Here is a 17,584-nt window from a genome sequence, read left to right on the forward strand (position 1 = left end):
CTACGTGTGGAAAATGGGAAAGTGTACTTTCAACGAGACATGGCTAGATCACAGCGATTTCCGCGTTTGGTTACAATCGGTACCCAGCTCCAGGTACAAGGCTCACTGCAAACTTTGCCCAAAAAATATTCAAAAATTACTAATGTGATTGTTTTATCTGTAAATAAAATTTATGCTTTTTCAATGACTGAATTCATTGAAATAAAATAAAAAATCTGAATTTCTTTGATTTGAATATTTTTTGGGGTAATGCGTTGTGTAGGTCTTAAATTTCAATCTTTATGGTCTTAAAATGTCTTAAAAAGGTCTTCAATTTGACTTACTGAAACCTGCAAGAACCCTGTTTAAACTTCAACAGAGTACCCGCCTTCAAGGAAGTTAACGCGTGTCAATGGATTGAGCCCAGACTCTGTACAGATGAAATGTATGAGAGTCTGGTTAGGACCAGGCTACATATCTTGTGTATGCGCTTCGCTTTTTCCACGTTGTCACAGCCATATTCCAAAATGTATTACGTCATTTTTTCACCTACAAATTCAAAAACCCCATAATGATAACACGAAAATAGTTTTTTTGGAAACTTTCGCAAATATATTAAAAATACAAAACAAAAAAAATCACATACATTCACAGCCTTTGCCATGACACTCAATTGAGCTTGGGTGCATCCTGTTTCCACTGATCATCCTTGATGTTTTTACACCTTGGAGTCCACCTGTGGTAAATTCAATCTATTGGATATGATTTGAAAAGGCACACACCTGTCCATATGAGGTCACACAGTTAACAGTGCATGTCAGAGCACAAATGAAGCCATGAAGTCCAAGGAATTGTCTGGCCAAACTGAGCGATCAGGGGAGAAGGGCCTAAGTCAGGGAGGTGACCAACAACCCGATGGTCACTGACAGAGCTCCAGCGTTGCTCGGTGAAGAAAGGAGAACCTTCCAGAAGGACAACCATCTCTGCAGGACTGGCCAGAAGGAAGCCACTCCTCTGTAAAAGGCACATTACCGTCTGCCTGGAGTTTGCCAAAAGGCACCTGAAGGACTCTGACCATGAAAAACTAAATTCTCTGGTCTGATGAAACAAATATTGAACTCTGGAGGAAGCCAGGCACCGCTCATCACCTGGCCAATATCATCCCTACAGTGAAGCACAGTGGTGGCAGCATCATTCTGTGGGTATGTTTTTCAGCGGCAGGAACTAGTCATAAAGACTAGGAAGGAAGACTAGTCAGGATCGAGGGAACGATGAATGCAACAATGTACATCCTTGATGAAAACCTGCTCCAGAGCACTCTGGACCTCAGACTGGGGCGATGGTTCATCTGGCAACAGGACAACGACCCTAAGCACACAGCCAATATAACAAAGGAGTGGCTTCGGGACAACTCTGAGAATGTCCTTGAGTGGCCCAGCCAGAGCCCAGACTTTGAAAAAATGGCTGTGCACCGATGCTCCCCATCCAACCTGGAGCTTGAAGGGTCTTTTCAAAGAATGGGAGAAACTGCCCAAAAAATAGGTGTGCCAAGCTTCTAGCATCCAAAAGACTTGAGGATGTAATGGCTGCCAAAGGTTCTACAGCAAAGTTGAGCAAAGGCTGTGAATACTTATGTACATGTTATATTTGTCTGTCTTAATTTTTGCAAATCTATTAAAATTATTAAACAAACCTTTTTCACTTTGTCATTACGGGGTATTATGTTTAGAATTGAGGAAAAGAATGAATTGAATACATTTTGGAATAAGGCTGTAACATAACATAATGTGGAAAAAGTGAAGCACTGTGAATACTTTCCAGATGCAGTGTATAAAAGCTCAACGGTCAACTTTGTATCCTTATAACAGGGCTACTCCAAGTCTATTGACATCTGGTCAGTGGGCTGCATTCTGGCTGAAATGTTGTCTAACAGGCCCATTTTCCCTGGAAAACACTACCTTGACCAGCTCAACCACATATTGGGTAAGAGACCTTCAATTCCTAGTCCACAACAAATCCCATCAGTAATTTTAAATTAAACTTAGCAATACTTTTTGTCATGTTGAATTCATCTCCGTCTTTCTACCACCAAAAGGAAAAGTTAATATTTGTCATTCAAAAGTTTGCATGAAAAAAAGGAATTTTGTCATTAAACACACAGCATAAGGTTCTCCACGATATGTCGCCATTCATATTTCCTGATTGGGTGTGCTCAAGCCTTCGGCGAGAGCACAACCTTTGTTCTCTCACATATATATTATTTAGTGGTGGGCTGTTATCGGCGTTTACGCGCTGCGACTCTTATCGGCGATAAAAAAAATATCGCCGTTAATCTATTCTCAAAGTTGGGTTGGGAGCTGGGTCTATACTACGCAAGCTATGATGACTTTCACCTTGATATTTTAGCGTGGATGTATACCTAGCCGAATTGCACAGTAGGGGGCGAGAACAAGTCTTCGAACCTGTGTGTATCCCTTGTGTATGAAATTATCACATCAAACGTGACGTGCTAACATGGATGCAGCTATGAAGAAGCCTGTTTTGCTTCAGGGAAAATTTATTTTTAAGAAGCTTCCCAATGGAAACCTCGACAAGACTAAGGTTGTTTGCACCTTGTGCTATGCGGAATTAGTTTACTGTAGGAGTTCTTCCAGTCTCAAATACCACCTAAACGCAAAGCATCCCTTAGCTAATGCGGAAGATGCCGGGCCAAGCACTGATGTAGCGCAGGGGAAGAGTCGTCGTCAAACTACGATGTTTGAGTGCAACCGAGGCAAGCCCGTCAGCACAGCTCTATCAGCCAAGCTAACTAATTTAATAAACAGCAAATGTTTACTCCTCGACAGGTCTGCAAACGCCTTTGTAAACCGAGATTTGTTCAAACGTTTGTTAACCGAGACGACCGTAGGTCGTGTTTGAAACCTTAGGTTTCAAACAAGTCGAATCTGGAGCAGACGCCATGTTGTCAGAGCAATCAGCTGCACTTGCACTGGTGACATCACTACATTTCCAAGGCAACATATCAACAATTCGTCTTCTGTCTGCTTCAGATACTTCTTTAAAACGGGAAGCGATTGCGGGGCGTTTGCGGACCTGTGCAAAAAACATATTTGGTTGTTTTAGTTTTTTTTAGGCAATTTAGGCTACTTTGTTGCCGAGCAGATGCCACGTTGTTAAGGTCAATGGCTACATCTCTAAGGCAACCGCTTGTTGCTAGGTCCGTAAAAACGTTTATTTACCTCTGTGAACTTTCAGGAGGTGTATATAAACGGTATTATTAACTTTTAAGAACGTCTTCTGGACCAATAGGAACAGCGTATTGGTCCAATTATTACACTAGTATATAAGAAACAGATTTATTAACTTTTGAGAACGTCTTCTCAGGGCTCCAGACTAACTTGTTGCCTTGGTTGCACTGGTGCGCCTAACTTTTTTATTTAGGTGCACCAGCACAAAATTTAGGTGCACCCAAATTTTTCCTTGCGTCGCCACAATTTCAAGGTCACCTTTTTATCACGTTCCATATACATTCATATATATTATGTAAATGATCTTAAACAAGAATAAGGTGTAGGTAAATATAGGCCTATTTTTTATTTGAAGCACAATCATACTGTAGCCTAGTATGATTGTGCTTCAATATATTATATTTATATATTTTGGGGCGGATATATTTTATATATAGATTGTGCTTCATTTATATATATATATATATATATATCTATATAAAGTGCTTCACTGAGCTACCAAACTAAAACATTTTAAGCAAAATAAAACATTTCAAAATAGAAAGTGCTACTGTTTAAAAGTGCTTCCCTGAACTGAGACCTAACATTTCATGGCTCAAAGTCTTATAGCAGGTCCCACCTTGCTGTCGCATGCCCTTCAGATGGCCAACACCTGTAATTTGGCCTTCTTGCCCTATGGCCTTGGCTAAATCATCTTGCCACACTCTCCCTAGCATCAAAATCCTAGCTCCATGGGTTAGCTCCATGGCCCAGCTTCGTAACTCAGGGGTCCGCAATTCATTTTTACAAGGGGCCACATGAGAAACCTGAAATGTGTTGGAGGGCCTCATCAATTTGCTCACTATTAATTTTCTCCCATTGTAAAAAGCAGTAAAGTATATATTTTGATTAGCTGCTACTGGTTATCAGAAGAATAAGGATATTCTGTAAATATTTATATAAATATTTTAGATTTTGGTGTAGGTCAAATAGGAAAGATTATAGAAGTAATAAACAGCAACAACAGTGTTTCATTTTATTTGTAACCAGTTAATCTTCACAAACACTGAAAAGTTGTTTTGCAGTATGTTAAAGATGTGGAATTGATCAACTTTATACAAAAAGCAATACGTTTTTTCAGTTCATTTTGTTCTGTGAGAGAAATCCAGTGGGCTTGAACAAGTGCATCGAAATCTGTCTGAATGCGAAGGACAGCTGACGGGTAATGATCAGGGTCTGCAGTTCAACTAGCAAACCATCAGCCCGCGCCCACTGAATCAGTCAAGTTCTTATTATGTCCGCGTTAGTTTTTTTTCTTCACAGCTTTCACTTTGACCTCAGTAAACAGATACTTAGAAGTCCATGTCTTGTTAAAAGTTAATCAGTGGCAAAGTTTTTCATTTTCGAGGGCTAACCAACAGTTAACTCTCCTGTCGGTGAGGTTTGCGCAAGCGCACATATGTTTATCGCCTGATCACTGTAGTCTTTCAGGACTACATATTCACTACCGCTCAACACATTTATTTAGTTTAAATTTTTTGATTTACCTCACCCGGATTGAGACAGCCTGTGGCCGGTTATGGCCCGCGGGCCATACAATGCCCAGGTCTGCTAAACTGACTCTCTGGTGCTCAGGTCGTAATTTCAATCACACAGCACGGAGCTACAGGAATATCTGGACCACAGCCAATCAGAGGCAAAGACCCGCCCCATCTCTGTCTCTGATTGGTTTAGACCACGATATGATCCAACCATGAGTGTCAGTTCCGTCTTAAGATAACAAACGCTTCGTTTGTGGAGAGACAGCGGATGCGAGGAGGTTAGGTGCACCGGTGCGACCTAGGAAAAAATGTAGTCGCACCCGTACACAAATTGGTCGCACTCTAGAGCCCTGCTTCTGGACCAATAGGAACAGCGTATTGGTCCAATTATTACACTAGTATATAAGAAACACAAGTACATCTTATTGAACATAATTTATTTTCATCACCAATTATCATAGTAGAACAGCTTTCTCAAGCAGTTTGTGATGCATTTTGGAAACAGGAGATGAGCTCCTGGTCTAATGCGCCACCTGGCTTGAGAAACCCGTTCTCAAAGACTTACTTTTAGTCATTATTTGGGTAGCACACATATTCTGAATGCCTTCGGCGGAATTCAAATGAGCCATTTTAATCTGGATTAATCTAGATTAACGCCAAGATTACAGTGAGATTAATCTAGATTAAAAAAAAAAATCTATGCCCACCACTAATATTATTATTATTTTTTTTGCCCCCCTAAGCATCAGTCAATATTTGGACTACATAGACAACCTAGGTGTCAAAAGTTTCGTCTTGGTAGCGATTGAGTTGCTTCTATTTTTATTCACGTTCCGTTGGATGGTTGAAGTTCAAATTACGTTTTTGTGGCGAAAAGTGAAGCTAACGGTGGCTAACTTGCTAACCACAGTCACTGACGTTACTAACGTCACTAACGTCACTACGTCACTAACACACGCGTGACTACCTGTAGCAGAACATTCGTTTCGCACCTGTTAACTTGGGGGATAGCTAGGCTAACTATAGCTTTACTGCAAGGCAGCTGCAGAAACGCCACAAGCAAAGAGGCCAGGGTGATAACTATTTACTCATTTTACTTTGTGATGTGAAACACAATTGTGAAATGTAATGTACAATATTAGCTGATATTATTAAGGAAGTAGGCCCACATCTACTTTCGGAAACGGTAGTCTACTATTTCACTGAAGCATTAGCATCATGACATTAGCCTCTGTTGCCCGGGCAACACATACTACAGTGGTCGATGATGCATCTGTTTTCAATCGTTAAAATAAACATTCCTCACAAATACATTTTCGTTGTAGGATTTATTATGACATTCAGGGTTTTTCCTGGGTCAAAATGGGTCTTCAGTGCTATATATATATATATATATTCTTTTTTTTCTTTTTTCTAATCAATGTATTTATTCCCAGGTGTTTTGCATCCCCCCCCCCCTGTAATATTCTAATAGCTAATTTAAATCTTGCACATATTTTCTTCCTATTTCCCCTAAAGCAATAAAGTTAGGCTACTTAAAAACACCTTACACTCATAAAGTATGCTCTAAATGGCATAAATGCTGCCAATTAAAAATTGACGTAACAACTTATTGTAAATGGTCAGTAGCCTAGCCTATCGATTAAGGTAGGCCACTCTGAAGCATGTACACTGCCTGCTTCATTTGATCTTGATAGGCTAAGAATTCTGTAGCAAATAATAACAAACACACTTTTTATTAATTAAAACTACTTCAGCATAATAATGCACCTAAAATACAAACCTGAGCAAGGGCAGCTATCGAATCAACAGACAATTTAGCTAGCAGGGGAAGAATACAAACAACGAAAATCACCAGTTAACTTGATTTACATTTGCAAGAACTATAGACTTATACAATAACAGGCTTAAATGAACTGACAACATAAGTTATACGACTTACAGTTCTCAAGGAGGCACACACGCAATCTCAACTGCGGTGTGAAGCGCGTGTCCGTGCAATTCTCCGACATGCACTCTAACAATCACTGCTGATAGACGGCCTAAAATTGTGTACAGCCTGATTTCTGATACCGTGGCGGCAGAAATGTAGCCATAGAGGAAACACTGCACTATATATTATCATTCCAGGTTAAGAATACCAATGGAGGCTGCGTTGGAAATCGTGAATCAAACTTTTGTCAGCATTTTGAGTGGAAATTTAATTTGTATTTGTACAGGTGTATTCGTGCACGTCGGGCTGGCCCTCGCAGCGGAACGACAGTTTACTCCGCTCTGTCCATTCACGCACCTCAAAGTTGCGTATTGATCAGACAAGAAGACACGCATATCAACTCGATTATTGTTGATAAAAACGGAACGAGGGTTTGGCTGTAGCCTACTTGAAACAAACTATTGAGAACATATTCGATGACATGCATTGCACGCGTGATGAACACAGCTTTTTTTTTTCATTGCTAACTTTTTTTTGCCTTTGGCGCTCGGGATTTGTCATTGGCGCTCGGGAAAACAGCTTTGGTGCGCTCCAAAATTTTCTCTATGCAGGAAAAACCCTGACATTACAAGTAAACGATTTGTGGGTGAAATGATCATTACCTGTGGTTTCAAACCAGTGTTGCTCACTGCAACGCTGTAGCCTACGCGAGACACTACAAAAACATCTACACAGCTGTAGGAAGTCAAATGGTGACAGAACATGTTCGGCACTCCCCATACTTAAATCAAAAGTCTATCTAACTACTAACCTTAACTTCATTGCCACAGCCTAAACTTTGTCAATCTGTTCATGAAAATAATTAATTTCAGCCTAAACCGTACAACGGAACGTACAAGATACAATTAACATTTGTATTTTCTGTAATATTTGTATTTTTATATTGTAAATTACGGCAATTTATATTTTATTTTATTGTATATTTTATTTAATTCTAATTCCACTTAGTACTGCTAGTTTATGTACCCTTAGTATAGATAGTCCACATATTTAAATTTTAGGTCCCTATATGTTTATTGTATGCACCTTCCTGCCAAAGCAAATTCCTTGTCTGTGCAAACTTTCATGGCGAATAAATCCCATTCTGATTCTGAAATCGAATTCAACCAACGCACTTGCTACCAAGACGAACACAGCAGTAGTCTACTGTACTGTAGTAGTAGAATTTACCGGGGCAGCTTCTCCACACAGGGCTATCGCATTTTGCGTTGTTACTGACAATGATCGCTACCAGTGAGCTTTTTATGAATGAGCGATTTTCCACTAAATAAATGTCAAGCTTATTTACGTTTTTGTGGGCATATTTTCAGTTAGCAGATGGTACTGTTTGAATCGCGATTCCATCTTCTACTGCCGGTAACGTCGTAGAATAATCTTCAAAGGGGGTTCTTTATTAAAGATCCTGTAAAGTAAATTCCATGTTTTGCTTCTAAGTACATTATATACGTGTGAAATGAGTTCCTGAAAGCATATGCAAAGCGCTAAAACTTTGTCGCACTAAAATGTGGAGTTAGACCGAAGAACAGTTTCTCTTCCGTTTTCAGATCAGGTTTTAATGGGCGGAGCCAAAAAATGCCCTGTCTACGTCATTTCTCCCCATCTACGTCAGATCACTGAATGGCTCCTCCTGCTGTACTGTTATTGTAGCTTACATCAGCTAGCTAGCTAGCTTCAGGATGTCTCCCACCACCGCAACTGCATCTTCCCTGGATGCAAGCCGTTCATCCTCCGGTCGCACCTGGACCATCCACCGCCGCCAGCAGTTCATCACTCAGTTCTGTGTGCTTGTTATAATTATACTAGATAACTTTTCCAGAGGTATCTCTGCTATAATTAGTGCAAACCGCTAACTTGATATTAGGCTACTCGGTGTAGAATGATGGTATTTTGGTGAAATGGTCGCTAATGTGCTAGAAGTAGTTGGAGAGCTCACTGTCTGCTGTCTCTGCTGTAAATGTTTACTCCTGTGTTACAGCTCAGGGCAATATTTCATTTATATGCATCTGTATGTTTCACTCATTGAACAAATACATTCTAATTCTATACAGTTTTGTTCGGCTTGACGTAGCTTCCATTATCTGGGTCGTAGGTAGCTTACTTGAGAGAGGCGGCGCCTTCCAGCAAGGGGGCAGAGCTTCAGCTCCTTCAGGCGACACGCCCCCCCCCCAGTCTCGAACAGAGAAGACTGCTGATTTTCTTACGATTTCAAAGCCTTTAACATATTTGTCTTTTTTTTCATTCGAATTTGGATGGGTAGTTAATAACACACATATTCTGTGGTGTGGTGAACTTAACTCGTTTTTAATTCCACTTTACAGGATCATTAATGAATGAATGCAATATGAGTAGGCTAAATGCCTGAAAATATCACAAGGGAAAACTTAAAAGGACGATTAAATCACAGAGATTAGGTCAATTTTTACACCGGTCTGTCAAATGTATTCGTTTTGATTCAGCTATGAGGCTGCCTCTTGCAGGGGAAATGAGAAGACATCATATTTCATTCTACACTTCACTCGTATTTTGAGTTGTAAATGAGCAGCAAAAAAAATGCTTTTAAATCTATGTAATCTTTATAAATAATAAGTAGGCCCTATGCATTTTTATATAAAATATACAGAAATATCAGTTGTAAAAATGTCATTAATAAACGGACCCCTGTGCCAACGACGCAAGCAAGCACACCCTACAATTTCACCAGAAATTGTACCCTCTCTAGTTATTATTATTATTTTATAAGGATCTGTCAATATTTGGACTACATAGACAACGTCGGTGTCAAAAGTTTTATCTTGGTAGAGATTGAGTTGCTTGTATTTTTATTTACGTTCCGTTGCACGGTTTAGGCTGAAATTACGTTTTTGTGGAAAAAAGTGCCTTGTGTCAACAAAGGGTACTCAGTGCCAATGTCACAACATTAGCACACGTTAGCAACGACGCATGGATACAACGTGCATAGATGTGCTGTTGCACAGCGAGTATCGTGCCGTGGTGTACTAGAAGCATCATACATGTACATTAAGCAAATCAAAACTTGCATGGACAGTAGTAGGTAATGTCACATTAAAGAATGTATTTAAACTCAAGCTTGTGTGGTGCGTCGCTGGCTTCAGTGCCACAGCCTAAACTTTATGTCAAAAGAAACATTCTAATTTCCGGCACTTTCAAACAATCCTCTCACTCAGTGAAATTTGGCTAGCCACCGCAACTGAACTAGCTTGCTCGTAGCAAACTTCTTTTGAATTAGCCATTTCTCCCTAAATAGATGAAAAGCTTATTTACGTTTTTGGGGGCATATTTTCACTTAGCAGATGGTACGGTTTGAATCGCGATTCCATCTGAAATACTGCCAGTGACAACGTTGTTACAATAGCTTGTTTCAAAGGGGGTTAATTAATTATTGTTAGATGATTTTCTGTCAGAGGATGGGCCAAGGAAATCACCACAATGAAAAGAGTTGACTTTGTTTATTAAGTCGAGCTGCTCGGATCACGTCACCACGACAGGCAGAGTGGTTGGCATGAGTGAGAAAACATGTCTCTCAGAAGTCCTTTTATATATGGCTGGACTGTACAAATATAGTTACCACCACAACATCTCCTTAAACGGTACACATTCCACAACCTGATGCACAGAAGAAACAACACACAGGTGATGCGGTCATCAATCATTGCTTGTACTATTCTCTGCATCTTGCACTTAACCTAAGTTGACCAGAGCACATTCCTTGATCTATATGTGTATTGTCCAAGGCCTGCTCCGTGACCTCTTGACCACAGCAAGAGACAACCTCACCCATGTATAGAAAATCTGTGTATCAAATATGCAATATGAGTAGGCTAAATACTTGAAAAATGTCACAAGAAGAGAAAAACAGATCCTGTAAAGTGGAATTGAAAACGAGTTTTAAGTTCATCACACCACAGAAGAATGTGTTGTTAACTACCCATCCAAATTCGAATGAAAAAAACCCACCGACAAGTATGTTAAATAAGGCTTTGAAATTGTGAGAAAATCAGCTGTCTTCTCTGCTTGAGACTGGGGGGGCGTGTCGCCTGAAGGAGCTCAAACTCCGCCCCCTTGCTGGAAGGCGCTGCTTGTCTCAAGTACCTACGACCCAGATAATTTATTTGTTTAATGTGAAATATACAGATGCATATACATGAAGCTGTAACACAGGAGTAAAAATTAACATCGGAGACAGTAGACAGTGAGCTCTCCAACTATAGCTACCATTTCACCAAAATACCATCATCGGCTGTTGGAGTTGATGCGAAGCTTTCCATCAGCGTGGCTCTTCACTAAATCAATCCACCTATTTTTCATTTCCTCATCACTATGGACATTAAATAGCGTTGCAGCGCAGCTGAAGTTCTTGCATCCAGGTAAGATGCAGTTGCGGGTGGAGGGAGACATCCTGAAGCTAGCTAGTTCATGTAGGCTACAATAACAATACAGAGTTGTAACTGAAGTGGAGTTGGGGGACCTCTACTGTTTCACCGGGTGAGTGGAGGAGCCATGCAGTGATCTGATGTAGATTGGTCAAAGTTACGTAGATCGGTCATTTTTTGGCTCCGCCTTACAAAACCTGAGCTGAAAACGGAAGAGAAGAGAGTTTTACGGTCCAACTCAACATTTCAGTGCGACAAAGTTTTAGCGCTTTGCACATGCTTTAAGGAACTCATTTCACACATATAATGTACTGAGAAGCAAATCATGGAATTTACTTTACAGGATATTTATGGGGACGGACCGACCTTCAACCGACACAAGCAAGCACACCCTACAATTTCCCCAGAAATTGTACCCTCTCTAGTTTGTCTGTTGTGTTGCACAGAAGAACTAGAGAGGGTGCAATTTCTGGGGAAATTGTAGGGTGTGCTTGCTTGCGTTGGTTGCACAGGGGTCCGTTTATTAATGACATTTTTACAACTGATATTTCTGTATATTTTATATAAAAATGCATAGGGCCTACTTATTATTTATAAAGATTACATAGATTTAAAAGCATTTTTTTTGCTGCTCATTTACAACTCAAAATACGAGTGACCTGTAGAATGAAATAGATGTCTTCTCATTTCCCCTGCAAGAGCCTCATAGCTGAATCAAAACGAATACATTTGGCAGACCGATGTAAAAATTGACCTAATCTCTATGACTTAAACGTCATTTTAAGTTTTTCCCTTCTCGTGATATTTTCAGGCATTTAGCCTACTCATATTGCATTAATTCATTAATAAAGAACCCCCTTTGAAGATTATTTTACGGGATTTGTCGGGGCAGAAGAAGATGGAATCGCGATTCAAACAGTACCATCTGCTAACTGAAAATATGCCCCCAAAAACGTAAATAAGCTTGACATTTATTTAGTGGAAAATCACTCATTCATAAAAAGCTCACTGGTAGCGATCATTGTCAGTAACAACGCAAAATGCGATATAGCCCTGTGTGGAGAAGCTGCCCCGGTAAATTGTACTACTACAGTACAGTACTAGACTAATGCTGTGTTCGTCTTGGTAGCGATTGCGTTGGTTGAATTCGATTTAACGTTCCGTTGTACGGTTTAGGCTGAAATTAATTATCATGAACAGATTGACAAAGTTTAGGCTGTGGCAATGAAGTTCAGGTTAGTAGTCAGATAGTTTCACCTATTGAAAGACTTTTGATTTAAGTAAGGGGAGTGCCGAACATGTTCTGTCGCCGTTTGACTTCCTAAACAGCTGTGTAGATGTTTTTGTAGTGTGTCTCACGTAGGCTACAGCGTTGCAGTGAACAACACTGGTTTGAAACCACAGGTAATGATAATTTCACCAACAAATCGTTTACTTGTAATGTAATGTCATAATAAATCCTACAACGAAAATGTATTTGTGAGGAGTGTTTATTTTAATGATTGAAAACAGATGCATCATAGACCACTGTAGTATGTGTTGCCCGGGTAACAGAGGCTAATGTCATGCTAATGCCTCAGTGAAATAGTAGACTACCGTTTCCGAAAGTAGATGTGGGCCTACTTCCTTAATAATATCAGCTAATATTGTACATTACATTTTACAATTGTGTTTCACATCACAAAGTAAAATGAGTAAATGGTTATCACCCTGGCCTCTTTGCTTGTGGCGTTTCTGCAGCTGCCTTGCAGTAAAGCTATAGTTAGCCTAGCTATCCCCCAAGTTAACAGATGCGAAACAAATGTTCTGCTACAGGTAGTCACGCGTGTTTTCGTGACGTAGTGACCTTAGTAACGTCAGTGACTGTGGCTAGCAAATTAGCCACCGTTAGCTTCACTTTTCGCCACAAAAACGTAACTTGAGCCTAAACCATGCAACGGAACGTAAATCCCAATAGAAGCAACTCAATCGCTACCAAGACGAAACTTTTGACACCTAGGTTGTCTATGTAGGCCAAATATTGACTGAGTTTTAGGGGGGCAAGAATAATAATAATATATATGTGAGAGAACAAAGGTTGTGCTCTCGCCGAAGGCTTGAGCACACCCAATTACACTATGGTGTTTGTCTGGGTAAATTTCAGACTAAAGAAAGTAGGGAATTATTCATCGCTTTTTCTCCACTTGGATGTCAATCACTCGTGAGGTCATGACTTAACTTAAAGTCCCCCAACAAAGATTTTTTTTATTTATCTAAAATTACTCTACTATAATATTTTGTTTCAAACGGTTTTCCCACAAAAACTATTTAAAAACTCTAGCTAGAAGCACATCTACTCTTTTTTCCTCATTAACAAATTCTGGATTCTATGAATATGCAAATATCCCAGGCCACTGACCCACATCCGCTGCTTGCGCTTGGTTGACCAATGAAAGAGCAATGCACATCAAGATGGCTAAAGATTAGGGATGGGTATCTCCCAGTGAATCGATTCCTTGGAATCGTTAGCAAAATTCCTTAATGATTCTGTTAACGATTCTCTGTGCCGTTGCGCATGCGCAAACTTTTATAGTTTATTCAGACAGACTGCAGCAAACATGGCAACTAGGAAGAAGCGTTCTAAAGTTTGGTTGTATTTCACACGACAAAATGACAACAACGCCACTTGTAACGCGTGTAAAAAGTCTATTTCGTATGAAGAAGCATTTGAATACACAGCATGGAATGAAGTTACTGGAACGTCATGTGTTCGATGCATGCAGCAGCGCAGCTAGCTTCATCTCTAACTATCTAAGGTAGAGCTAAACTTCTCAAAAGTGATCACAGCCACTTGTTACTGTGTGAAGCAATTTGCCTTTATTGTGTGTAGTCGATCTAGTTATCTTCTGGCATACATTTTAGCTCCGGCATTCGTCTCCCATTAGTATTGATCTTATTGATCATTTCACGTTATCGGGGCGGCGTGTGTTATCAGCAAACGTTCGCGTTTTATCCATTATTAATCTTAGCATTTTAATTGTTTAACCTTTTAATAGTCCTGTTAAATGTGCCTAAAAACGCCTAAACAACATACCCAAAGTACATTGAAAGCTGTTGTTGAACCATTTGGAGTACATGCATGTAAATGTTCTCTTTTGAAAGGTGACACTGAAGTTATTTCCCCTGTTGTTAGGACCCCTGTAAGTCCTACTGGTGTTGAGTAATAGAAGCTTGAACACAAGGAAACTGAAAGTTTCTATCGCTGACTAGATTTTGTTTTGAAAACAGAGGCCTGAAGAGGCGGTAGGTATTAGCTCATTTCAGAGCCAGTCAAAGCCAGTTTGAGATTCGTTTAGAACGAGTGTGTGTGTGTGGGGGGGTTTCACAGACCTAGTTGGCTGTAGAGGGGAGAATCGATAAGGAATCAAATCGATAAGCAGGAATTGATAAGGAGTCGGAATCGTTAAAATCTTATTAATACGCATCCCTACTAAAGATGGTATTCTATTCTGGTGAAAAGGTGCCTTTGTCGACCATGGTCATTTCTAATTTTTCCACAGACTAATGCACAGTGCCCATGATGCAGTCAGTGATTAAGATGCCAATGAAACACACAAATACAGATTACTTGAACTATAGATAAAATTGGGGGCACAGACAGATTACTGAAATTATATGGGGCACAGTGCCCCGCGATGTATTAACCCTGTTGTGCCCTCTCCTTTTGTATGCCGCAGTTCCAGTATTAAAGGTGACATGACATGAAAACTTCACTTTACGAGGTTATTTAACATTAATATGAGTTCCCCTAGCCTGCCTTTGGTCCCCCAGAGGCTAGAATTTTTGATCGGTGTAAACCAAGCCCTGGGTGTTCTTCTCCGCCTTTCAGAAAATGAAAGCTCAATTGCTCTGTTTGAAAATGTCCTCTTTGTTACGTCACAAGGAGGAAGGTTACCTCCCCTCTCTCTGCTTTGCCCACCCAGAGAATCTGGCCCACCCATAAGAAACTGAGCTACGACCGTGTAAGTGTTTTTATCCTCGAGAGACATCATGGCTTGCAAACGAACGAAGCATTACATTTGCTCAGTTTGTATGTACAAAGGAAAACAAAAATCTTTTTACAATTCCTTCATCCGAGCCTCTGAAGACCCAGTATCTTAATTTTATTTTCTCTCGAAATGCGCCTACACAACTTCTGTTGTAGGCGCATTTGTTTTGTATGTCTGCGCCAAACACTTCAGCCACAACTGTTTCCTCAACTTGAGATAATACAAAACTGGCCTTGCTGAAATTAAATTCTGGATCAGTACTAACTCTCCTTCGTCCAGCTACTAACCTCGGACAAGTAAGTTAACTAACGCTATATCATTTTGTAGCTTTACTGTATATGGTACCTAGCTTGCTACCCTTAGAATGTGGCTGTAACATTAGCTCTGCAGCTAACAGCTGAGTTACTGTCGCTAATGGAAAGGTAGATAGCATCAAGTATGTGTGTGAATACACATGCTGTAACGTGAGTGTTGTACACTTCTTTGTTATTTGGATAACCGTTCTGCTGTTGGTGTTATGGCGCGCGCGATATCCGCCTTTCCCCTCATTGAAATGACTGTGTGTACCTCTGCAAACCAGGGTTATCAGATGAGAATGGGCAAATTCGAGGCATCTTATAGCAACGGGGCTACAGCCATTGCGATACATCCATTGTAAACATTAGCGCATGGTGCCGCCCCTACGCTCCTCATTAGCATTTAAAGCTACAGACACCAAAACAGCGCGTTCTGAGGAAAGCTCCTTGTGGGACTGCTAGTAGTGGCTGTAATTCTGCAACAAGACTGAATTTCGGGAAACAGACTGCTGATACAGTATAGGGGACCACTAAGGCCTATATAAAAGCATCCAAAAACAGCATGTCATGTCACCTTTAAAGATCCTGTAAAGCAAATTCCGTGATTTGCTTCTCAGTGTAGGTTGAAGAGGATATCTCGTAAGGCCGGAGACGCTTGGTGTTTGTCCCTGGCTTGGGAAACCCAATTCAATTCTGGTTAGATGTTCAGGGAGATAATTGACTTGTTAATATCTGACTCCAATTTTAGAAATGTGCACAAGTGCGTTACCTGTAACCTTGAGCGCTAAACAGTTAATGACATGAAACTCTGGCGTAGGTAAAAATCGTCTGCTTGATCAGAGCATCGACCCTAAAGTATGCGTGTTCACTAATCAGTCGTTTATCATTACTATAATATGGATTTTAACCATAGTAGACCTAGTATGTAAACCGATCACTCAGAGGCTCCGGTAAATTCCTTCGGAGCGTGGAGATCCACCGTAAGTGACTCAGAGGCCTTAAGTTAAAACCTACTTCAAAAGTCTATGTTTATAATCAGTATTAGCCGCATCAACCAGACTAGATCAAAGTTTTCACCGCCGTAGTGTGATATATACGTTTCAAGGAGAACAAGTAACTTCAAATGCACAATAGTTAATTATCTAAATAGTAAGATAATCAATACAATGATAATGAAATATCATCAAATACAAAACATACCTTCAGAGCAATGGTTAACAAAGGTATTCACAACGAAGACTAGGCGCCTAACGCACCGGAGCTTGTATCGTAAACAGAACTCAAAGTTAGTGGTAAAAACATCTTCCTATATATACCCAAACCTGACTAAAATGGGGACACCGGTCATATGACTGAAAAGTTGTCTAACGCATACAAATTCAAATTGGATCATTAATCAAGGCTGCAGCAGACCAAGTGGTGCCCCTTGCAAGACAAGGGAATATGTTAAACACACATGTTGGTCTGCTGCAAGCACAAACTCTGTAAACCCTGTAAATGTACATGTTACAGTATTAAAATTATGACTAGAATGTAATACGTAAAATAAGAAACAAAATCATATCAAACATGACATTAAAAGCTGTTTAGAACTATATTTACAAGAGTCTTCCTCGGTCCACCTTACTCTTCAAATGTTGAGACCACCTTTCCAGAGGTGTGTCATTAAGGTGTGATTGTCATTTTAGCATTCATGCAAATCAACGACTGTCCCAGACGAGTGTCTGGGTGACCAGTGACAAAGGGGCTGCCAAAACAGCCCTACATCAGTACATTATATACATGTGAAATGCGTTCCTGAAAGCATGTGCAAAGCGCGAAAACTAAACAAACTAACTAAAACTAACTAAAACTAAACTAACCCTAAACTATATATAGAAACTATATTCTATACACACTAGGAATGGGCGATATAAACGATATGCGATATAAACGATACAAAATTGGCCTACGATAGAGATTTAAATTATATTGCACTATCGCGATAATGCATGTTGATGATGCAAACTACCCGCGAAATTTAAAGGATGCAACGCGTCTTCGTATTCATCATCTTGAGCAAACATGGATGTAAGTGAAACGGAGGAGCTGGTTAAAAAGACCGGTGCAACGTCCATTATTTGGACTTG

General features: G+C 40.1%; 2 protein-coding genes across 2 annotated transcripts in view; one reads left to right on the plus strand and one right to left on the minus strand.

The window, feature by feature from the left end:
- nudt9 (nudix (nucleoside diphosphate linked moiety X)-type motif 9) overlaps positions 1–17,584 on the minus strand; it is a 241,099-nt gene that overhangs the window by 14,368 nt on the left and 209,147 nt on the right. The gene's annotated exons all lie outside the window — the stretch shown is intronic.
- Positions 1–17,584, plus strand: part of mapk3 (mitogen-activated protein kinase 3) — a 56,861-nt gene that overhangs the window by 5,561 nt on the left and 33,716 nt on the right. The window contains exon 5 of the mRNA XM_062453753.1: positions 1,848–1,962. Coding sequence (XP_062309737.1) covers positions 1,848–1,962 — 115 coding nt within the window. The remainder of the gene's footprint in view (positions 1–1,847; positions 1,963–17,584) is intronic.

The sequence above is a fragment of the Osmerus eperlanus genome, chromosome 2 (assembly GCF_963692335.1).
Source record: "Osmerus eperlanus chromosome 2, fOsmEpe2.1, whole genome shotgun sequence".
Classification (NCBI taxonomy): Eukaryota; Metazoa; Chordata; class Actinopteri; order Osmeriformes; family Osmeridae; genus Osmerus; species Osmerus eperlanus.